This window comes from Danio rerio, chromosome 4 (assembly GCF_052040795.2).
Source record: "Danio rerio strain M-AB ecotype USA chromosome 4, GRCz13ab, whole genome shotgun sequence".
Classification (NCBI taxonomy): Eukaryota; Metazoa; Chordata; class Actinopteri; order Cypriniformes; family Danionidae; genus Danio; species Danio rerio.
Genome location: NC_141024.2, coordinates 74,210,001 through 74,235,000, shown reverse-complemented (window position 1 = coordinate 74,235,000; position 25,000 = coordinate 74,210,001). Strand labels below are relative to the sequence as shown.

The following is a 25,000-nucleotide window of genomic DNA, read 5'->3' as shown; positions in this document are numbered from 1 at the left end:
CAAGGCATGTTCTTGCTAACTAGGTTAATAGAACACAACTAGCTCATACCAATGTCAATGTGCAATTTTGTGTCCTCCTAAACCACAAAAACAAGTAACACACACACAAACACAGGCTTGTACAGCTATCTTTACTGGAGCACTCAGAGGAAACAATCTGAATATTTACATCTTCAAAACCTTTTATCATGTGTGGTTTATGAGACCAAAAATGTCCCCGCAAGGTCAAAATTATAGTATTTTGATTATTTGATTTGATTATTATTATTACAGAATTATACTAGTTTTGCTGTAGCTGTGGGGACACTTACGATGTCGGATCTCCTAGTCTACATTTTGAATCAGTGACCGAGAAATAGAGAGAGATTGAGTTGCTTATGCACACGGGCATATCTAATAGCTCATGGTAACATGTGCTTTTCGTAATTACTGTGACAATATTTGCGCGTTGGGTTAATCTCATGAAGCACGAACTGAAAAAATACTCTTGCAATTGTCACTGAGTTAATTAACTGGTTTTGCTATACTTGTGGGGACATTTGGTCCCCGTTATTTAGAGAAACACAATGCACATATATGCATATGCATATTACTACAATTCATCTCCTTTTACAGTGTGTGTCATAAAAATATTCAGAAATATGTCATGTTATTGAAGACAATGTAACCAGGCATGCTCCTTCGCATCTCTAACACTTTCTAAAATGCCCTTTTTTAGTAACCGTTTTTGACAGTCGAGCAATCTTTTATCTGGCAAAACCGTTCAAGCTCCATCAGGGAGCATGAATAATCTACGTTTGTAGCTTTAAGCCGCTACAGTGGTCCTTTTTTTGGGTGTGTAATTCTCCCATGGGCAGATGAAGTGAACTCCGTGTCCTCCTGCATACATTCAGCAGGTCTTCGCCTCGGGAGATTCCCCGTACTTAGCACTATTCACGTTTTCTATCCTGGAGTTTTCCAAGAGGAAGATCCCTAAAGCGTGAAGCTGTCATCACCCTCCTTCACTCCAGCACAACGTTTTCTCTCAGTTTGATGTGCTACTGTTGAAATACGCCAAAGCGAGACCCGAAAGCACTTCAACAAATATGCTCTTATCTAATCTTCTCTATGGCTGAGGCTGCTGCGAGCCTTTGGGCGATGTTGAGCACCAGCACCAGATGTTTAGATGCCAAAACCATCGTTTACATCTTTATTTTTGCCCCGAAGCCTTGCTTTTATTTGGGTCAAAGAACATATGGCGTCCGCCGTGAACAATGGTCTCACAAATGGATTTGAATTAAGCAATTATGTGACTTGGAGAAGACTGAATAACCCGAGTGTGTTAACGGTAAAGTGGTGAATTACTGTTTGCTTGCTTTTTTTAGTCTCTAACCATCGTAATCACTCACTAAACGTGCTTGGAAATTTCCAACGCAGACTGTCCAAGCATACACTCAAAGGCTCCTTGTTTCCCGAAAGTCAGGTCAACAAATAAACGTCATGTCTGAGGCACACACTGACTATTAACGAGAAACTCTTCTGACTTCTCATATACAGTTGACGTCAGAATTATTCACCCCCCTTTGATTTTAGTTTTCTTCTTTAAATATTTCCCAAATGATGTTTATCAGATTCAGGAAATGTTCACAGTGTGTCTGATAATATTTTTTCTTCTGGAGAAAGTCTTATTTGTTTTATTTCGGCTAGAATAAAAGCAGTTTTTAATTTTTTAAAAACCATTTTAAGGTCAATATTATTAGCCTCTTTAAGTTAACGAACCAGAACAAACCATCGTTATAACTTGTATATACATATATATAATATCATACATATATATATATATATATATATATATATATATATATATATATATATATATATATATATATATATATATATATATATATATATATATATTAAGGATGTCACTATTGTCCAAATCCTCAATTCGTTTACATTTTCGATTCTAAAGTCAGGGTTCGATTCGATTTTCAATTCGATTTCCACAGGACTCGTGAATAGGCAGAGTGATCTGTGTCATTATAATGGCGTGCACAACCAACAGGAACCAGCCAGCAGTATCTGAGGTGTTCGCTAAAATTACCAAGTACAAGTGTGAAAGTAAAAGATTGAAGCAGTCTACTGACCCGCTGACTCCCTGGACTCGCTGTCTCGAGCGCATGACAGTGTAGGTGTGATTGTGTGTCGTCACGTGATGTGCGTTTTCAGCGGTAGTGAGGAAGGGGGCCTGCTCAGAAATGCAAAACGCAAGTGTGGATCGTTGTCGTTATAAAAAGCCATTTAAAATCTAAGACCTATTAGTGTAAACAGGGCCTAAGTGTGTATTTTTCGCGAGCGGATTTGCAACAGGGGTGTGGCGGAGGATCTCAATGCCGGCATTGTTTAGTATGGGCCCAACCCTAATATATACATAGCAGAGCTTTGTGACAACACAAACGTTGTCAACATAACTCACTGGATATCCAAAATACTTTCACACCGGTGACTTCATTGAAAGAGGAGAGGGTTTAAGTTCTGTCGACAGGTCTCCCGCATCTGCAGTTCCGCAAGCGTGCTTTTTTCCGCTTGGCAAGCCAAGTTGATGTGACATGGGGGTGTGGCAGCATCGACGATTCCATTTTTAGATTTAAAATCAAAATCGTGACACCCCTAATATATATATATATATATATATATATATATATATATATATATATATATATATATATATAAATAAATAAATAAATAAATAAATAAATTTATTTATTTATTTTATATATATATATATATATATATATATATATATATATATATATATATATATATATATATATATATATATATATATTTATATATATATATATATATATATATATATATATATATATATATACACACACACACACACACCCACACTCATAAACGAAACAATACATTTTTGTAAAGCATCCTACGTAAAATAATCATTTAAAGAGAATCTATCTATGAGGGGTATGGAATCTGTGCCTTGTTGAGTCTATTAGACGTCAGTTAATTGCCTACATCCTGCTATTTAGGAAAAACAAATGCTATATTAAATATAAGGCGAAAATAATCCTATTGACCAGTCTCGTGTCACACTGATTACATACAAAGCCTCTGCCGAATTCCACAATAAAGACCTGAACACATTCAGCCAATCCTGCTCTCCTCCTCTGGGAAATGAGAGAGAAAAAAAGAAATGATGTGCGCATACGTAAAGACGCAGACATCACAGCGCATTGTGGCATGGTCTGCTTTCTGCCCACACACTCAACAGACCCTGAAGGGAACGACACACACACACAGATTTCCATTTAAACACTCTGACTAAACCTCATTATGCTCCGCGCCGCACGCTATTTATAGCACAACATGCACTGATGGAGATCTGTCATTCTAACGCACACAAAACATCGCATGGCATTCAAACGGACAGCGTGGAAATGTGACATGCTTAATTACAAACAATGATACAGTAATGAAGACGGAGTCAATCAGAATCAATACAGAGCAACAGGTTGGGTGCGTTGTAAGGGTTTCCATCATTGGTGTAATTTTTTCACTCATGTTGTTTGGCATTAATGACATTATACATGCAGTTTAAATAATAGCAGGGAGATGTGTGCTGTTTGTTTGCTTTTGCTAAGGCATTCCAATGCACTCCAATGGATGGTTGCTAGAGGATCTCAATGCTGTTGTTATGGTTTCTGTGCTCATTTACAGGAATGTAAGCGCACTCTTTGAAAAACAAGCTGCATGGTTTGCTACAGACTGTGAGGTAGAGCTTTATTGATGTAGCACAAATGCTCAGGGGTAGATGATAATAATGTTTAAAATAATATTTAGTTTAAGTGAGTCATTACAATGTAGATGCATCAAATATTGTCAAACAACAGATTTTTAGATTAAATTAGGTGTTTATTGAGGGGCGGTTCATTTCGCTGTGGCGACCCCTGATTCATAAGGGGACTAAGCTGAAAAAAATGAATGAATGTTGAAGGAGCTCACTGACACATCGCTGTGGTCAGAAAGAGTTTGAATCTGAAATCTAGGTCAAGCGCCACATTGGCTGGTCATTCAGATCTGGCTCAAGGGCTTATACTGTACCACCACGATAAAAGAGAGCCAACTGATTTGACTACCTTCACCAATACTTAACTTACTAAACTTAAAATACTAAAATACTTAAAATACTAAACTTGGTAAATGATTTAGGGTGCTTTTACACTTGATTTGTTTGCCTAGACCGTACCCAGGTTCGATTGTCCCCCTTTACCACCTTCTCGGTTGGTCTTTTTTCCTTCTAAACCCTGGTACGCTTGCATCATCAAGCTGCTGCTTTGTTTACAACTGTTGCTAGGTGACGGTCACGATAGCAAAGCACCGAAATGGACTTTCGCACATCGCGGCCATTCAGCTTTTACTAAGTCTTTTAGGTTTGGACCAAGTGTGCCGCAAGCCTACGTTTGAGTGAAGGTTTCGGCCGTTAGATTGCCCCCTGGGGGCTGGCTGCAGTACAAGTCATAAAGCCCGCCTCCTCCGTGTTAATGAAGGAGACTTGAGCCCAAATAAAAAAAAATATTACACTTGCAATAAAATGTCCCGAAAGATAGTTCTGGTGGATTAAGGCACTGGTTATTGTGCTGAAATAGGTGCAGATCTTCATTTTTGTGAACAGTTTGTTTTTAGCAGTAATTTAATGCTGGGCGTGTCATCGTGATTGACAGCTGTGATTGACAGTTTCTCAAAGCGCGGCGTCTGAGCTTCGGCAGGAGACTGAAGTAGACTGAAATGTTATTATTTGATTTCTGTGTTATTTTACCATGACAAAATGAGTTCAGCAGTAAACTATAGTTTCTGACATACATGATCCTGGTGGAACACTGTTTATTCGCTAAGTTCAGGGCTTTTTTCGGGCTTTAATAGTTTGCTGATACACGCCTAGCCACCCAGATAGCAAAACACAGTTCCGGCTAGATTCTCGCCTGCCGGAGACTTATCTCTTAGAGCTCAGACTGACTACCTCTGCTGGACCTACTCCGGATGCCTGGACTCACTGCCCGATTCCAGTCCGAGTCAATCGAGCCAGATGCGGCAGCCGAGCGAGCAGGCGCTGCCGCATGCGAGCCGGAATCAGCCCGCGACGCCGCGAGTAAGTTATGCGCTGCGCCCTGGAGCTGGCGCGATTGAATATATAAAACCCTCATATTTGTTAACCTTATTACATCCATTTGTGTTGATATGACAGCAAACGCATGCTGAGAAGTTCGGGGGGTGTGGTTGATTTTACATAAAGCGTTTGGTTGGAAGCTCGACTCCGCTCATTTTCGCGGCTCCTCCTCTGGCTCCATCAGACAGTCCTTCTGCGCATGTCAAGGCTCCAATTTCAGCAGTCTTTTGCGACAGTTTGTGCCCGTCAAGCAGGCGTTTTGCCCTCAAGGCGTTCAATGGGAAAAAGGGATGTCGCGTCGTCCATATTTTTTACAGTCATTGGTTTGGACATAAAGAAAGCGACTCGCGTCCATCTGCCGCAAAAATATTATAAACATTCAGGACATCACACAGTGTCTGCAGTAGCTGTTTTTGGAGGAGGTACGATACGTGAGACACACACACACACACTTGAACGAACGTTCTGAAAACGATAGTTTGTTGTACAGTTGCCGGTTCACTTCCGTTATTTGGTACGTTTGCATTTACCTCACAAGTGAACCGTTCCAGAGTTTGCATGAACCGTACCCCAGACCACCTTTTTCACGCCCCATTCACACGGGGCTTCATCGTTAAGGCTTGACTAAAGGCGTGTCTGAAGTTGGGGCTGAAGCGATCGTCATAGCAGTGTCAGCCAATGAAATTCAGTCAGCAATAGGCCACTGTCTAACAGGTGTATTTGCGTACAGCGATCTGATTGGCTGACGCTTCCGTCGGCGCTTGAAACTTGAAAAGTTGGGCTAGTCCCAACTTCTGCAGCGAGCAACACCAGACGTCACCCATTCAAAGTGAATGGGAAGCATTGGCGCTGACGGCCCGTGTGATCGGGGCTGACTCGAGTTCAGAAGACACAATCACACTAGCTAAACATACCTTACTATGACATCAAACGAACCCAGGTGTGGACCAAAAGTGCTAGTGTGAAAGCACCCTTAATCACCTAACAATAGTGCTTTGCAGGATTTTCAACGTGAACTGCTAACTAACTGCCTCACGAGACTCTTTTCCATGACTCCCGGGTCATGTGCTAGTAATGTGGACATACTGCTAGATATACGCTTTTGTAAAGACAAAGAGTCTCTGGAAATTAATGCATATGAATGAAAGACATTCGTGGTAGTTCTCTTGAAATGTTAGAACTAAGGCAGATATATTGAGTAATATGCCATAGTTTTCCTCATATGCTGTGTTTATTCCAATAAACCAGGTCAATCAATGTGTTGTGATCTGTATGTGTCTGAAATGTATCATGTCTGGTATTGAACGAAAGCTAGTGACATGTGCAACGCATTGGTTTAAATGATAAACTAGTAGTACAAACAGTATTCGTCTTGTAACATTTGAGGTAAGATAGTTACAAACAAGAGATTTGACCATGTGAAATCAACATGCAGTCTGTTAACTGGGCGTACAGGGCGTGGCCCCGCTCTTCATGGCAACAGCTCATTGGAAGACAGTGCCATGGGGAGGAACCAAACCAGATCACTTAAAAACTCTCCGCAACAAGAAAACGTTGCTTTCTGCATTAGATCTTTCACCGTAGGTTGATCCCCTACAATGTTTAATAAGCTAAAAAGTCTTCTACGAAACATTTGGTGGCATACATTCAATTTCACCGAATGACTTAAATTAGGAAAGAACTCACAATTTTATATTGATTGGGATGATTCTGTAGGGCGGTGCATCTGCGTAACATAATAAACTAATTAGATGCATAGATAAATACAATGGAGCTAAGACAGAAATGAAAGAAGCATCGCTTGATGGGTTTCTGAGGAGTCATGCAGTATTCACGACAGAACTAGAACAATTCATTCATTCATTTTATTTTCAGCCTAGTCCCTTTATTAACCTGGGATCGCCACAGTGAAATGAACCGCTATCTTATCCAGCATATGTTTTACGCAGCGGATGCCCTTCCAGCTGCAACCCATTACTGGGAAACACCCATCCACTCCCAATCACACATATACAATGTTGATAATTTAGCTTACACAATTCAGCTATAGTTCATGTGTTTGGACGAATGGGGGAAACCGGAGGAGAGCATGCAAACTCCACACAGAAATGCCAACTGACCCAGCCGAGGCTCAAACCAGCGACCTTCTTGCGGTGAGGCGATTGTGCTACCTACTGCGCCACCGGGATGCCAATTTGAACAATTGAATGTGAAATATCACTCTGTAGTCTTCATTATACAAGTAAAGAAATATGAATAAACTTTGGTAAACCTTTAAACGTTTTCCTGTCTTGAGGTTGCAAAACTCTGGAACGGGCTTCCACCCCACTTCATTCACGCTCCAACTCGATTTGTTTTTAAAAAGCTTCTGCAACTGCATCTTTGTTCTTTAACATTTGAGCCTTTTTAATGTTGAGGAGTTCGCCTTATGTTTTACCTGTTATGTATGTGATGTAGAATTCATTTTTTAGTATTGATTGTGTTCAGCACTTTGGGCAACGCTCTGTTGTAAAAAATGCGCTATATTCACCTTATTGTTAGCGTATGAGCGGCCGTTTGAATCTTTTTGTTTCGAGACTTCCGGTCTCATTCGCTTCCATTCATTTTTAGACGTTAAAAACGGCTCGTTTTGCCGTTTGATGTTGAAACTAATATTTTCTTGTTATATTATTCTACTTGGTCTGTATAGTCACTTGTTCGAAGAGCGAGTAGTTTGACCGTTTTCTGCCGTTTATTACTCCTAGTCATTTCACCCATAGGCGACTGAATCGGAAGTTGTAAAACAATCGCGAAAACAGACGCAACTCCGCATTTTAGAATAAGGTCAATACTGTAAATGAACTAACTAACTAGCTAACTACCTCTCCAAAAAAGTAACTACCCAACTATGTGTGTCGCGATCTCTGTGATTGGTGGGCTTGGTAGCGGTTCTGTAGCTTTTGTTTTATGTTTACCTTATGATGAAGTTGCTGCACGTCTGCCAGCTCCCGACTCTGAATGAGCGGGTTTAGCTAGTTGTAAATTAAGGTAGCGTTCAGAAAAAAACAAAACACTCACGAAGAAACTCGACACAGAGGAACATAAATATCTACTGCCAGCTAGTGTTTCGGAGGTGTTATTGCAGAGCAACACAAACAGCACGCGGAAGTATAATTGCATGACTACACGCAAGGCAGGCACCAGGGAACATGCCAATCACTCCACAAAGAAGTATAAACCAGGTTGCTGGTTCGAGCCTCGGCTAGGTCAGTTGGCGTTTCTGTGTGGAGTTTGCATGTTCTCCCTGCGTTCGCGTGGGTTTCCTCCGGGTGCTCCGGTTTCCCCCACAGTCTAAAGACATGCGGTACAGGTGAATTGAGTAGGCTAAATTGTCCCTAGTGAACGAGTGTGTATGGATGTTTCCCAGAGATGGGTTGCAGCTGGAAGGGCATCCGCTGCGTAAAACATATGCTGGATAAGTTGGCGGTTCATTCCACTGTGGCAACCCTGGATTAATAAAGGGACTAAGCCAAAGAGAAAAGTTTTGAATGAAACTATTACACCTGGTCAACTATAATCCCGACTGGACATTGCATATGCTGCAATTAGACTATTGTAGAGGTATACATTGATAAAATGATATTATGTGCAGCTCTACAAAGCTATAATTAAAAACAACTGAAAAAATAAGCTTATTAAATAAGTATTAGAGAGGTAAAAAAAGGCTCCAAGCACAGCCTGGAATTATTCAATGTCTAAAAATTGAGTCCAGCTACACATTTCCTTCATGAGCCCATTTCAGTAACTCCTGACTGCGCCTGAACCTCTGTCCCTATAGCCAGAGGGAACTTTCCAGAGCAGGTGACATTGTCACACCAAGCAGATCTCTGCTGTCCACAGAAAATGTGGACACTGCATGTGAGTTCCTCATTTATTTATTTTTGCTTGTTTATTTTACAGGGACAATACACTTGACATTGTTATACGAAGATAACCGATGTTGTGTACATAAAAAACGTTGGTTTCTTTGAATGTGTTTTTAGCTACTACAGTATTACATTTCTTCATATTTGCTTGTATAATAAGATGGTTTTGTTTTTATGCTGCTAAGAAGACACTTCAGAGGATACATTAAGAATAGCCCCATCGATGTATTTGATCAAAGTAAAGATCTTGCTTCATGATCTAAGTTCAAATACAAATTGTACCCCTGTATACATTTCTGTTATTTTTGCAGTTTTTGTTTTCGTGAATCCACCAGAAGTCGATGTGTGCGCTTTTTTCAGATCTCAAACTTCTCTCGCGAGTGCCATTCATATGGAGACAGATTAGACTCAATAATAATTCACGCAAAAGACACGATGTACGCATGCGTAGCCAAATTCACGTGCGTAAAATCAAATTCACGTGTGTAAAATATTTATTTATATTCACAAAAAAAATTCACGTGCATGAAATAAAAATACATTTTCATAAAATACGTTTCACAAATGCAAAACACCATTTGCAAATGTATAGGAGCGTACAAAAAAGTTTAGAATGTTTAAAACTTGTGAGTTCATCCTGAAGGAGAATGTGCAAATCCTTTTTCACATACGACTCCCCCTGGATACGTGTGTGTGTGTTTTTGAGACTCTCCTGCCAGAGGCAGGGCGACTCGTACCTTTCAGCCAATCAGATGAGAGCTGTAGTCGATGACAACAACTCTGCGTTCTATTTGCACAGACTGTTCCCCTCCAGCATGGCGAACGGAGAAAGCAAAAGTCGGTCGCACTTTTTTTTCCATTTATTTATTTATTTGACCATAGCCTCGCTCTTTTTATTCATTATTTTGCCGCAGCTCTGATCTTCTTATTAATTGTCTCACAGCCCTATGAGCAAAATGTAGCCTGCACGTTACGGTTTTTCAGCCTTCCTAAAGCACATAAATGCAGCTACTCTCTTAATAAAATCCTTGGTAGCCATTTAGGAACAAAGCTAAAGTCACCAGGCAGACAGAAGCCCCGCACATCACACAAATTCGTGTCTATTGTGAAATGAATTTGACGTGCGAATGAAGTGAGAAAACTCAAACCGTTTGCGTATGAATAGCGTGATTTATTTGCCCACACTGAATCTGGTGTGAAAAACAGCTAGGCATGGGACGATAACCGTTTTCAAGGTATGCTGCGGTTTGGAAAAGTCAAGGTTTTAAAACCGCAAGGTTTTAAATGGTAAAGAAATGTGTGTTTTTGAAACAAATGACGACAGCAGAAGTCAAAGATTGATTTGAATTATTTAGCCTGACATGTTTGCTGCTCTAAATAATTATAAATGTTGATATTTTTATCAAAGGTTATCCTACTGTCAGAATCTTATACCGGCCCATGCCTAAATACAGCGTTATAATCCCTATTGTTTGCTAACATTTAAGAAATGCGACGCAATCACAACCAACTGACTTTGGTCAGTTTTGGTCATTTGGATTTTGTTGTCATGCTCTGATTCATAGTTGAACAGCTTATCAGAGAGCTCTTTTTACCTACAGCCAATTCTACATGAAGAATCAGGCTGTAAAAAAAATCCATAATTTTACGGTTTATTTCCGGCAGCTGGGGTGTCAAAAAAAAAAAAAAACCATGAAATAAAGGCCGTTACATTACAGTAATATATCATAAAATAACGGATATTAAATTACAGAAATTTCTTCAAATTTGAACTTCTGGTAAATTTCTGTAATTTAATGTCTGTTAATTTACGGTAACTTTCTGCAGTTTAATATCTGTTATTTTACAGTAAATTTCAATATTTTAATATTCGTTTATTTATGGTAAATTTTAGTAATTTAATATCCATCATTTTACGGTAAATTTCTGCAGTTTAATATCTGTTATTTTAAAGTATATTTCTCTAATTAAATGTCTATTATTTTACGGTAAATTTCTGCAATATAATATTTGTTATTTTACTGTAAATTTCTGTCATTTAATATTTGTTATTTTACTGTACATTTCTGTAATTTAATATTTGTTATTTTACTGTAAATTTCTGTAATTAATTATTTGTTATTTTATGATAATTATTTGTAATGTAATATCTGTTATTTTACGGTAATTTTCTGTAATTTAACACCTGTTATTTTACGGTACATATCTGCAATTTAACATCCGTTATTTTATGGTAAATTTTTGTAAATTAATGTCCGTTATTTTACAGTAAATTTCTTTAATTTAATGTCTGGTAATTTACGGTAACTTTCTGCAGTTTAATATCCGTAATTTTACAGTAAATTTCAATATTTTAATATTCATTTAATTATGGTAAATTTTAGTTATTTAATGTCCATTAATTTATGGTACATTTCTGCAATTCAATATTTGTTAATTTACTGTAAATTTCTGTAATTTAATATCTGTTATTTTATGGTAATTTTCTGTAATTTGATATCTGTTATTTTACAGTACATTTCTGCAATTTAACATCCCTTATTTTATGGTAAATTTTTGTAATTTATTGTCCGTTATTTTACTGTAAATTTCTGCAATTTAATATCCGTTATTTGACAGTAAATTTCTGTAATTTAATGGCCATTACTTTTAGTTTTTTTTTCCGGCACCCCAGCTTAACCAGAAAATTATGGATTTTTTAAACAGTGTAGCTATATAAATTGTGGCATATTTCATAATGTCAGCTCACGATACAACATTTAATCGATACCCTCACCGTAAGCATGGGAAACAGCAAACAGTGACGATTGCTCAAGAGATCTTGCAATAAAAAGAAAGAAATAAACAGAATTTGTTTCCCAAACCAGTGTGCTAGGCTGTAATTAGACTATGGTCTTATGAGATGAGTTCAAGCTTGTCTGTTTCTCATTTACGAAGAAGAAGAAAAAAAACAGCATCATTAAAGCACAGCCATCATGAATCATTCTCTACTGCCCTGTCACAGCGCAATGGAGAGATAAAGACATGCGAGAGACGACAGAGGACAAGAAAAACAAGGATCTCCGAATCATGAAATATCTCTAGGGCTCACATTTATCTACCTCATACAAAACTAAATAAACCATCATCGAATTTGCAGTTTTAATGGGAATTGTATTGGTTTTCTACTGGTCTCATGTTAAACTCAATAAATCCTAACGGAATAGCTCCCAAAACACATGCTGATGTTGGGATTGGATGTTTGTAGTGGAAACCATCAGGACCTGTGTTAGGGTATCTCGCGTATTGTATCTCTGCTTCTTCCATTGGCTTTTGGGGCTCAATCCCCCGTGTTGTCATGGTGACGTGCCATGTCATCGTCATGGTTTCGCTATCATCTCGAAGGCAGTGCCCACACACCCTCGTGACCCTTCTCATGTCTGCTGCAGATTTACAGAGCCAGTATGACAGGCCGTCGAGCGGGGACACCGATCCACAGAGACAACACACACACACACACACACACACACTGCCTACAGACACACACACACACTCGTGCTCAAGCCTAAAGACACACATCCAAATTCCTCATACACATGTGGGTGAACGGAAATAAATAAATGCACAATAAACGCTTGAATCGACACACACGCTAACATGTTTAATTAAATATTAGTGCATTTACAATCAAACCCGGCTGCTTTCATTGTTTTTCCGCCTTCTGTGGAAGGATTTTATTGTCATTATTATAATTAGGGACGGGATGATGCTAATTCAGATCTATTAAAGGCAACACACTGCAGGCAGAGCTCAAGTTTTTCACGCACCACTCATTTTCTGTGCTATTTTGGGCCATTAAATAGATTTTAAACATCCAAAACCATGTTTTTTCTCACACTTTATAAACATGTCCAGCTTTCAAGAACAACATTTGTTTTAAAATACTCAAAATTACTTTTGTTTCTGCGTTTTTAAGTTCTTGACAGTATTCACAAGCTAGAAATGTTACTAAATTGTCTTATAATTAATTAAATAATGTTTTAAAACTTAATGTAATCAGTAGGGCTGTCGAAAATAATGCACAAATTAATTTTAACGACTATAATTTTATTAACGTGTGATTAACACGACACATGTTTTCAGACAAGCAAGACTGTTTAAATCATACCATGGTGCAACATATATATATATATATATATATATATATATATATATATATATATATATATATATATATATATATATATATATATATATATATATATATTAGAGGTCACGTTAACCGGATTGCTGAGGGGGATCTATTGTAATTTGTAGCTAACTGTAATTCCCTCTCCTGTCCAGCTGATGGCGATTGCCCTTGTTTTGTCCCCTCTTTGTCACCGCTGTGTACAGTTGCAAAAAAGTCACAGCAGTTGAGTGTGAGAAGTTTTTTTTAAACAGCCAAATAGTTGTGATATTAATAATAAAGGTGAAAAAAGAGGAAGTGATGCAGTGGACGATGAAGAACAAACAGACAAAAAACCTCAGTCGCCTGTTACGGGCCAACCAAGCGGCAACAAGGAGGTCAGGTGGTTTGGAGTGCGTTGTGAGCACCATGCACTACCGAACGCAGAGGGGTGAAGCCGCGCCCCTGGTGCTGAAGGAGCGCGTGCGGCACTATTTTTTTCCAGTAAAACGAGTGCTTGCAGGATCGGGAGATCCCACATTCAGAGAGTCCAGCAAACTTCTGATCACGTCTTTAGGAGAAATGTTTCCTAACCACAAAACGCTGCTGAAGTGGCGCTACCCAGATAGTTATCGGCCCGAGCTCGGCTGCCCTTCGGCAGTATGGCCCACAGCTCGCTCCCGCACATGGTCCCGCACTGGCCCGATTCCTGTTAACCATATCTGGCCCGAGTCTGTCTGTCGAGTCCTTCTGCCAAGGACTCTCCGGTGTGGCAGCAGAACGCCGCTTCAGCCTCCAGAACAAATTTAAAACTGTCATGAGAAGTCGACTTTTGGAGGCAAAGACACAGAATTTAATGACAACTGCGTCTGCATCAGTTTCTCTTGATGCGTTTGATTAGGCACAGGCAAGCACCCAGTTCAGGTCGACACAGGAGGAAGATATGAGTTAAGGCAGATATGAGTTATTGTTCATTTGTCAAATAAATAAATGAATAATTATCCTATGTGCTCGTTGTGCAAGTTCATTTCAAAATATAAATGAAAAAAGCGAAAATATGCAAATTAATTGACGGTCAATAATGGGTTATGATGGAATTTTTACAATCCTCTCCCTCAACCCTCTCTCTCTCAATGACAAAGTCTAACGCAACCTCTGATATATATATATCAAGACACTTCTATACAGCTTAAAGTGACATTTAAAGGCTTCACTAGGTTAATTAGGTTAACTAGGCAGGTTAGGGTAATTAGGCAAGTTATTGTATAACGATGGTTTGTTCTGTAGACAGTTGAAAAAAAATAGCTTAAAGGGGCTAATAATATTGACCTTAAGATGGTGTTTAAAAAATTAAAAACTGCTTTTATTCTAGCCGAAATAAAACAAATAAGACTTTCTCCAGAAGAAAAAATATTATCAGACATACTGTGAACATTTCCTTAAAGAAAATGTAAACGGGGGCTAATAATTCTGACTTCAACTGTGTGTGTGTATGTGTGTGTGTGTGTGTATATATATATATATATATATATATATATATATATATATATATATATATATATATATATATATAAAACTAGAAGAATCATGTTTTGGTATTCAGTCTTCATCCAAGGCTTCATTAAGCTTCAGTCAATCATTTTATTTATTGGTGTTTCGCTCTAAAACAATGATATCTTTCCGTTTTTTAATTGAGTGCACTTAACAGTTTCAAAATATGACATTAAATTAATTTAAAGCACAGAGAGGAAAAGAAAACATTTAAAACAGATGAAATGTGTGATTAATTTGCAATTAATTTCAATTAGTTATCTTGTGGCGATTAAGCGCAATTAAGTGAAGTTTTACAAACTAATTTCAAGAGGAGTATATTATATGTTTGACCGCAGCTGGTCTCTCGTCCGCAATCATTAATGAACCAATCAGATCCTTCCAAACCCAAATTACTGTATTATCTTCATTTCTAAAGAATCCCCCATCCACTGTTATATTTCGCATGAGATTCCTGCTTTTTATTATTTTTTTAAATAGATATAACATTAATGCACATCAGTAACTCGCCAGTAACTTTTTTTTTAAAAAAACATCGTAAATAACTGGAAATATCGATGACCGCAATAAGCAAACCCTTGGGAACAACTGTGGTCAGAACCAAAGTTCACAGGACTGTTCTTTTGGGCTCAAGCGGTGGACTTCAACATTCTGATTGGTTGCTGCCAAACCGTGTCATAGCTCATTACCATAAATTTGACTAGATTTCAACTCTCCTCACCACCCACACTGGCGAAGACGCGCCACAGCACACCTCACTGCCGGCTCCCATTGAACATGAATGATCATCATCAAAGAATCATTTCTTTGCTTTTCAACTGCTCTGTCCTGCTAGGCTAGTGTAAGTTTCTAAAAGTACACTGTTTAAAGAAGAACAACTCAACTTAAATCGAGTCTAGTGTAGTACTTGTGTTAAAAGTTGAGTCAACTCAAAAAAAGCGTACAGTTGAGTAAATTTTTTTATACTGTATAGGGAAAAAAAACTGTTGATACTTACAGATCAAACCTCAAGTTCTGTCGTTCTTCAAAGAAGTAGTCCAATATGAATTTCCGCACAAAATCTGGGTTCAAAGTGTTGTCGATAACTTCCGTCCGCCCAAACTGAAAGAACAAACCAAGGTCAAATCCAGTTATTTACATCAATATTAATCATTCATTCAATTTCCTTTGGCTTAGTCCCTTATTCATAAAGGGTTGCCACAGTGGAATGAACCTCAAACTATTCCACTATTCCATATATTTTACAGGTCGGATACCCTTCCAGCTGCAACCCAGCACTGGGAAACACCCATACACACTCATTCTCTCTCACACACACACACACACATACACTACAGCCAATTTAGTTCATCAATTCCCCTATAGCGCATGTGTTTGGACTGTGGGGGAAACCGGAGCACCAGGAGGAAACCCACGCCAACATGGGGAGAACATGCAAACTAGAAATGCCAACTGATCCAGCTGGGACTCGAACCAGCAACCTTCTTGCTGTGAGGCGACAGCGCTAACCACTGAGCCACCTTATCTTAAGTTCAAGTAATTTATTAATATTACTCTAATATTAATATTCATATTAAGTATTATTAAAGTAACTTATTAATATTAGTAGTTAAATGAATAGTTACGCTGAAATTACATCACCTCAATATAAAGTGTAACCCACGAGAAAAACAACACACACACATAATTTTCTTCACTATATTGTGTGATAATCTGCCTGCACAACAACCTATTTGGCAGAGTCAAAGTGGCGCATGTGATGGTTCAGAGGCGAGTTGAAGTCCTGAGATCAGTCGTTAACATTTTAATGAGCCCAATCTGAAAAGTGGGCTGGAGATGTCTTGATATAAGCCTGGGTGAGAGTCTTATTACATGCCTACAGGGCTTATATTTCACCAGTGAGTGATTGAAGTTAATAAACACATGGCCATCTTAATGGTACTTTAGAGACCCTGATATTCCCTCTGATTCGCAAAAAAATATTAAGGAGTGATAGAAAAAAAGAGCTACAAATGATTGCATCACATTTATTAGTTTATTTATTTATTTTTCTGTTTTTTTTTTTCTCTTTTATTTACAAAATGTTTGAGTTTATTGATGTGAAAACAATAGTTTAAAGCGCAGGATGTCCTTTTGGCTACTAGAGGGCGCATATTCAAAACAAACAAAGGCGCAGTTTGACTTTTTTTTTCATTTTATTTCACGATTTAAGATTTTAAAAGGTCAGTGAGCCTGGTTTTAACGTGGGAGGCCTGGAAGTTACACTAGATGTTGGCGCACAACCACAGTGCAATTAGTGCCGATGATCTAATGGGCCAATATATTTATAAAGTACATTTTCTTCATGCTCATATTCATTTCTTACTTCACCCTATATCTAAACTAATATACTATCTTACCTTTTGAGTTTGTTGAGGCAAAAAATAAAAGTTCAAAGGCACAGTGTGTCATTTTGGCCACTAGAGGGCGCATATTCACAACAAACAAAGGCGCATTTTGATTTTTACATTTTATTTTAGGATTTATTTCTGACAATATTGTAGATGACAGAAAAATAAAGTGGAAGGGAGAGGGGTACGGGAATGGGAAAGGTCCATGAGCCTGGTTTTAAACTTGGGACACCTGGAGCTCTATTGCAATTTATGTCGGTGCACTAACCACAAGGCTATCGGTGCAGACAATATAATAAGCTAAGACATTGGCTGTATGTAAGTACTTGTAAAGTACATATTGTTCATGCTCAGATTACACATTAATAACTTTCCTTTTTTATTTTATTGAGGCAAAAATATTGGTTTAAAGACACAGTGTGTCATTTTGGCCACTAGAGGGCGCATATTCACAACAAACAAAGGCACAATCAGATTTTTACATTTTATTTTAAGATTTATTTTTGACATTTTTATTTGAGAGTACAGTAGGATGACAGGACATGTTGGACAGAATTGGGAAGGGTCCATGAGCCTGGTTTCGAACTCAGAATGAACTCAGGAGCACTGTTGCACTATATGTTGGCACACTAACACTGGGCTATTGGTATGGATGGTATAATAAGCTAATACAATCATTGGGAGTTTATTAGTACACTGAAAAAAATGATTTAGATGATTCCTTGGATTTACACTTTTTTTTTACATTAAGTGGTTGTAAACAATGAATTTTGGCTGAATTTAAACAAACAAATTAGGTCTAACATTACTAAATTGAATCTGTTTGTCTAAATTCAGCCCAAATAAATTGTTTGAAAACAGTTTGCATACATTTTTTTTTCATTATACTTGTAAAGAACATATTCTTCATGCTCATATTCTGCATAACTTAACTAATATAGTACCTTACTTTTTGAGTTTGAGGTAAAAATAATAGTTTAAAGGCACAGGATGTCATTTTGGCCACTAGAGGGCGTAAATTCACAACAAACAAAGGCGCATTTAGATTTTTGACATTTTATTTTAAGATGTATTTTTGACATTTTTATTTGATAGTACAGTATGATGACAGGAAATGAAGTGAGAAGGGGATGAGATCGGGAAAGGTCCATGAGCCTGGCTTCAAAAATCGGGACACTTGGAGCAATGTTCGTTATTATATGTCGGCACACTAACCACAGGGTTATCAGTATGGATGGTATAATAAGCTGATACAATAATTGGCAGTCTATTAGTACTCTGAAAAAAAATGATTCAGATGATTCCTTGGATTTACAGTTTTTTTTTTTTTACATTAAATGGTTGTAAACAATGAGTTTGGGCTGAATTTAAATTCAGCCCATATAAACTGTTTGAAACTATTTTGCAGAAATAATTTTGTAAAGTAAATATTCTTTATGCTCACATTCTACATTATTCAACTAATATAGTACCTTACATTTTGAGTTTATTGAGGCAAAAATAATAATTTAAAGGAACAGTATGTACTTTTGGCCGCTAGAGGGCGCAAATTCACAACAAACAAAGGCGCATTTAGATTTCTGCCATTTTATTTTAAGATTTATTTTTGAATGTTTTATTTGATAGTACAGTATGATGACAAGAAATTAAGTGAGAGGGAGAGGGAGATGGGTCGGGAAACGCCTGGAGTGCTATTGCACTACATGTCGGCATACTAGCCACAGAGCTATCGGTGCAGACGATATAATAAGCTAATAAGATATTTGCTGGTTTATTAGTACTTCCAAAGTACATATAATCCAAATTCTACATTACTTACCTTCCTTTTTGAATTTATTGAGGCGAAAATAATAGTTTAAAAGCACAATACGTCATTTTGGCCACTAGAGGGCGCATATTCACAACAAAGGTGCATTTTGATTTTTACATTTTATTTTATTTTACGATTTATTTTTGACAGGATCATAGATGACAGGAAATGAAGTGGAAGGGAGACGGGATTGGGAAACGCTATTGCTATATATGTCAGTGCACTAACCAAAGGGCTATCGGCACTGACAATATAATAAGACATTGGCTATACTTGTAAAGTACATATTCCTCATGCTCAAATTCTACATTAATAACTTTCCTTATTATTTTATAGAGGCATAAAATAATAGTTTAAATGCACAGTGTGTCATTTTGGCCACTAGAGGGCGCATATTCACAGAAAACAAAGGTGTATTTAAATTTTTCTAATTTTATTTCAGATTTATCTTTGACATTTTTATTTGACAGGACAGTAGGATGACAGGACATTAAGTGAGAGGGAGAGGGGGTGAGATCCGGAAAGGTCCATGAGCCCGGTTTCGAACTTGGGAGGCCTGGACACCCCTCTATATGTTGCCGCACAAACCAGAGGGCTATCAGTGCCACCAATCTAATAAGCTATAAGGATATGGTCTGTTTATTAGTACTGGTAAAGTACATATTCTTCATGCTCATATTTATTACTAACCTTGCCCTATATCTAAACTAATTTCCTACCTTAGTTTTTTATTGTATTGAGGCAAAAATAAAGGTTTAAAGGCACAGTGTGTCATTTTGGCCACTAGAGGGTGCATGTTCACAACAAACAAAGGCGCATTTAGATTTTTGACATTTAATTTTAAGGTTTATTTTTGCCAGGACTATAGATGACAGGAAATTAAGTGAAAGGGAGAGGTGGATGGGATCGGGAAAGGTCCATGAGGTCCATTATATGTCGATGCACTAACAACAAGGCTATCTGTGCAGACAAAATAATAAGCTAAGACATTGTCTGTATATAATAACTTGTAAAGTACATATTGTTCATGCTCAGATTCTGCAAAATTAACCTTCCTTTTTAAGTTTATAGAGGCAAAAATAATAGTTTGAATTCCCAGTGTGTCATTTTAGCCACTAGAGGGTGCATATTCACAATAAACAAAGACAATTATTCCTGAGAATATTCCAGACCCACATTTACATGTATGAATATTCACTGTGGCCTTAAAGGGATCAAAATAAGTGAACCAGGCTGTTCTGCTCACCTCTCTCCATTCTTTGTTGCCAATGCCTTGGGTGTAAAGCACGCAGACTGTGGAGAGAAAAGAGAAAGAGGGAGATTTTTCAAATGCCAGAAGACCTGTGACACTCAGATGCACTTTGTGTAGGGTGTAATCTCGTGGTCTGCAGTGTTTGAATCTGATGAGATAACAAAGCCCACTGGATGAGCTACTGAGCTGCTGTAAACGAGACGCTCTACACTGTTAATAAAGACACAGTTCATGCAAAACTGGAAAATTCTGCCTTTATTTACCCCAAGGCTGACGTTTACAAAAGAAGATGTTTTAGAATGTTGGCAAGCAAAGTAATTTGATGCTTAATCACTTACATTATAATTAATTTGACAAAATGAAATGTCTAAACTATTCTTTGAATATGACAATATCACTAAGTGCCACTTATCTGTGAAAGGCATGTTTAAACAAATAAGTAAATACCTACACACATACACATTTAAACCCTAAGTAATTATATTATTAAGCTGCTCAACTTCATATAATAATGAATGGTGGAATAAAAAAAATAAAAATGAATAAATAAAAATAAAATAAAATAAAAAGGTGGATTAAATTTAATTAAATTCATAAATAAAAAGATGGATTAAATTAAATTAAATTAAATTAAATTAAATTAAATTAAATTAAATAATTAAATTAAATTAAATTAAATTAAATTAAATTAAATTAAATTAAATTAAATTAAATTATTAAATAAATAAAAAGGTGGATTAAATTTAATTTAATTTAATTTAATTTAATTTAATTTAAATAAATAAATAAATAAATAAATAAATAAAATTAAATTAAATAAAATTAAATAAAAATTAAAATAAAAAAAAATGTGAAAATAAAATTAAATTAAATGTAACTAAGTTAAACTTAATATTTTTTGTAAGATATTGACTGTTTATTAGTACTTATAAATTACAGTACATATCTTCATGCTAATATTCTACATTACTATCCTTACCCAATACTGAAACTACTAACCAGCATTTTAAGTTTGAGGCAAAAAAGCACAGTATTAAATTTCGGCCACTAGAGGGGGCATATTCACAACAAACAAAGGTGCATTTTGATGACAGAGTGACTGAATGTGGAATTCATGGGAGTTTATTACATCCTACGGGACTCCTGCTGAAATCATATCAATAGATGAGTAAAGTATTCAACATTTATTATCATGGTAGCAGGAAACATCATAAGAAGTGGAAGCTAAACAAGGGAAACTAATGCTGATGCAGGTTTTGATGAATCATCTGTCGAACTGCATCCCAATCATCACAAATACTGCAGAAAACCTACTGGAACCAGCATGGAGCCAAGATTCTCACAGAAATCAGTCAAGTTTGGTGAAGGAGAAATCATGGTTTGGGGGTTAAATTCAGTATGGGGGTGTGCAAGAGATCTTATCGAGAGGTATCAAGACATTTGTGCTGCACATTACATTACAAACCACAGCAGAGGGACAATTCTCCAGCAGGATAGCGCTCCTTCTCATACTTCAGCCTCCACATCAAAGCTGCTTTCAAAGTTTTGTTGAATCATACAACTGACTAAAATACTCATTAAAGCCGTAAACAAAATTGCCATAAAAATGAAGCATTTATAATGTCTTGAAAATGTGACACCGCCACATGACTAGCTGAATCATTCGCTCCCCAAAAAAATACATTTACATCAAAAATCTATATATAAGGTCCCAACATCCTATAGGGAGGAGATGTGTCTGTGTGTTTGTGGAATACAAAAACATAAAGCCTAAGGCACAGCCACTAGAAGATGCAACAGACAGTGGCAAAACGTTTCTTCTAAGCAAGTGTGTGTGTGTGTGTGTGTGTCTGTGTGTGTGTGTGTAACGCTAACGCTAAGAGACTAGGCCAGCAGTACTCAGCATAATGAAGATGAGGGCTCAGCACAAGTGCCCACTTGCATGAGCGCAAAGACTGTGTCAGGAAGAGCTGATGTCTATTCAGACCAGCTGATCATATGGAGGACCAGGAAACAAATGGCAATCACAAGAAAAAGCAAAGGACTCTTACAACAACAACAAAAAAAGGCAAGCATGAAAGCAGAACGGGTGGAGGAGAGAACAAACAACCTGAGAGGAAATGGAAAACAACCGACAAGAGAAAAGTGAAACAGGAAATTACATTGAAAATGCAAGAAAACGCAGCTGGAGAGTGGGGGTGCTTTGTCATTTCCGAAAAACCTTTGCTGACTAATGTAGCAAAAGTAGTCTGAATACATATATATATATATATATTATTTTATTTATTTGCTTTATTTTGTTTATTTATTTATTTTACATATTTGCTTTATTTATTTATATTATTTATTTATTTTATGTATTTGTTTTGTTTATTTATTTTAATTATTTTATTTATTTATTTGCTTTATTTGGTTTATTTATTAATTTTACTTATTTGCTTTATTTATTTATTTATATTATTTATTTATTTTATGTATTTGTTTTGTTTATTTATTTTAATTATTTTATTTATTTATTTGCTTTATTTGGTTTATTTATTAATTTTACTTATTTGCTTTATTTATTTATTTATATTATTTATTTATTTTATGTATTTGTTTTGTTTATTTATTTTAATTATTTTATTTATTTATTTGCTTTATTTGGTTTATTTATTAATTTTACTTATTTGCTTTATTTATTTATTTATATTATTTATTTATTTTATGTATTTGTTTTGTTTATTTATTTTAATTATTTTATTTATTTATTTGCTTTATTTATTTTATTTATTTATTTTACTTATTTGCTTTATTTATTTATTCATTTATTTATATTATTTATTTATTTTATTTATATGTTTTAATTATTTTATTTCTTTATTTGCTTTATTTTATTTTATTTATTTATTTTACTCATTTAATTTATTGATTTATTCGTTCATTTATTTATATTTATATGCGTTATAATCGCTATTGAAAACAAACGTAAAGCGTATGCATTCAAAACAAAAACTCACGGCGCCTCTGTACTTTCGTAGTTGGATTAAAAGTGTCTGAACGTGTGACATTAAGATTTCCTCCTCAGGAGGACTGCGTGCAGTTGGAGGCGAATATTACAATAAGTAAAGCCGCCCACAGTGTGTCTATATATGAGGCCTGTGATCTGAAGCTGGAGGCTTTACTTCACACAATCAGCGCGAGCGAACGCAAACAGAAAGCAGTGAGTCATGTGATTGTGTAAGCTTTTAGACGCTGAAGGAAAATAGCCTTTTAACAAGGCTGAGAGCGGCTGGACATAACTGCTGAGGTCAAAGTGAAGCATGGAGTGGGGAATAATCAGGATTTATTTTGATCTCTTGAAGGTTTGATTGGCCATAATACAGTATGCAGTGTGTGTGTGTGTGTGTATATAACGCAACAGGAAGAAGGAAGACGCTCTTACTTGGATCTGATTTGGAGAATGTGTCCCTGTCGAGCAGGTTTCTGAAACAGAAAATCAAACATTCAGAATTGTAATTATGCATGAAAGCTGTATGAAAACGTTCCTTTATACCTTACACACTGCAACACATCTACCTGCTATGCCAATATAAGTGTTGTAAATTGTACAGAAAATAGGTTTACAGCAAAACCAGCTAAATGACACCCTTTATACAGTTAAAGTCAGAATTATTCGCCCCCCCTGTTTATTTTTACCCCAATTTCTGTTTAATGAGAGCAGATTTCTTCAACACGTTTCTAATCATAATAGTTTAATAACTCATCTCTAATAACTGATTTATTTTCTCTTTGTCATGATGACAGTAAATAATATTAGACTAGATATTCTTCAAGACACTTCTATACAGCTTAAAGTGACAATTAAAGGCTTAACTAGGTTAATTAAGGTAACTAGGCAGGTTAGGGTAATTAGGCAAGTTATTGTATAATGATGGTTTGTTCTGTAGATTATCAGAAACAAATATAGCTTAAAGGGGCTAATAATATTGACCTTAAAATGGTGTTTAAAAAATTAAAAACTGCTTTTATTCTAGCCGAAATAAAACAAATAAGACTTTCTCCAGAAGAAAAAATATTATCAGACAAACTGTGAACATTTCCTGAATCTGTTCAACATCATTTGGGAAATATTTAAAAAAAGAAAAAAAATGAAAGGGGGGTGAATAATTCTGACCTCAACTGTATATGAATTACATACACAGAATACTCACTTATATAATACTCACACTGATACTCACATATCAGATGCACAAAACAATTACCTGAATATTAATTCAGCTACTAGTATCATATAGTTTTACAACTTCCCCAAAGACAGCGAAGACGGAAGTCAGGGTTTAAAGAATCAAACAAAGCATACACAAAGAAACGACTATCATAAACTAATCATATATCGTAACTGAATAGACTGTGAGGTGAACAGTTAGATGAGACCTGTATAATGTCATTGTTTCACTCTGATAAAAATCAGACTGTTCCTCTCTTCAGAGTTTAAAGTCTTCATGTGACACTGCCAGGTTTAATATTTTACCTGTGATTAACCAGACTGACAACAAATAACGTCACTCAATTCGAACACTTATGTTTATTGCCCGCTTGCTTCTTAACAAGCACAGTTACTGTAAATAAAAGTTCTGTTTATTAATTAACACCAAATGACATCCATTTTTTAAGTCTCATTTTATGTGTCGCAGTTTCTTTTTATTTTATTTATTGATTTTATTTTATTTATTTATTTGTTTTAGTCTATTTATTCTATTTATTCATTTATTTGTTTTATTTATGTATTTGTT

At 36.2% G+C, this 25,000-nt stretch overlaps 2 protein-coding genes across 12 annotated transcripts in view; one reads left to right on the top strand and one right to left on the bottom strand.

Annotated features, from left to right (window-relative positions):
- Positions 1-25,000, top strand: part of slco1d1 (solute carrier organic anion transporter family, member 1D1) — a 790,174-nt gene that overhangs the window by 163,957 nt on the left and 601,217 nt on the right. The gene's annotated exons all lie outside the window — the stretch shown is intronic.
- The window catches only part of si:ch211-266c8.2, a 268,161-nt gene that overhangs the window by 148,014 nt on the left and 95,147 nt on the right, over positions 1-25,000 (bottom strand). For all 11 annotated transcript variants that reach the window (XR_015484043.1, XR_015484044.1, XR_015484046.1 and 8 more), the window contains exons 2-4: positions 23,650-23,690; positions 20,220-20,266; positions 15,771-15,874 (exon numbers count right to left, since the gene is read on the bottom strand). Coding sequence is in view for 2 of the 11 variants with exons in the window: in XM_087249950.1 (XP_087106076.1) it covers positions 15,771-15,874; positions 20,220-20,266; positions 23,650-23,690 (192 nt within the window). In the remaining 9 variants the exon portion in view is untranslated. The remainder of the gene's footprint in view (positions 1-15,770; positions 15,875-20,219; positions 20,267-23,649; positions 23,691-25,000) is intronic.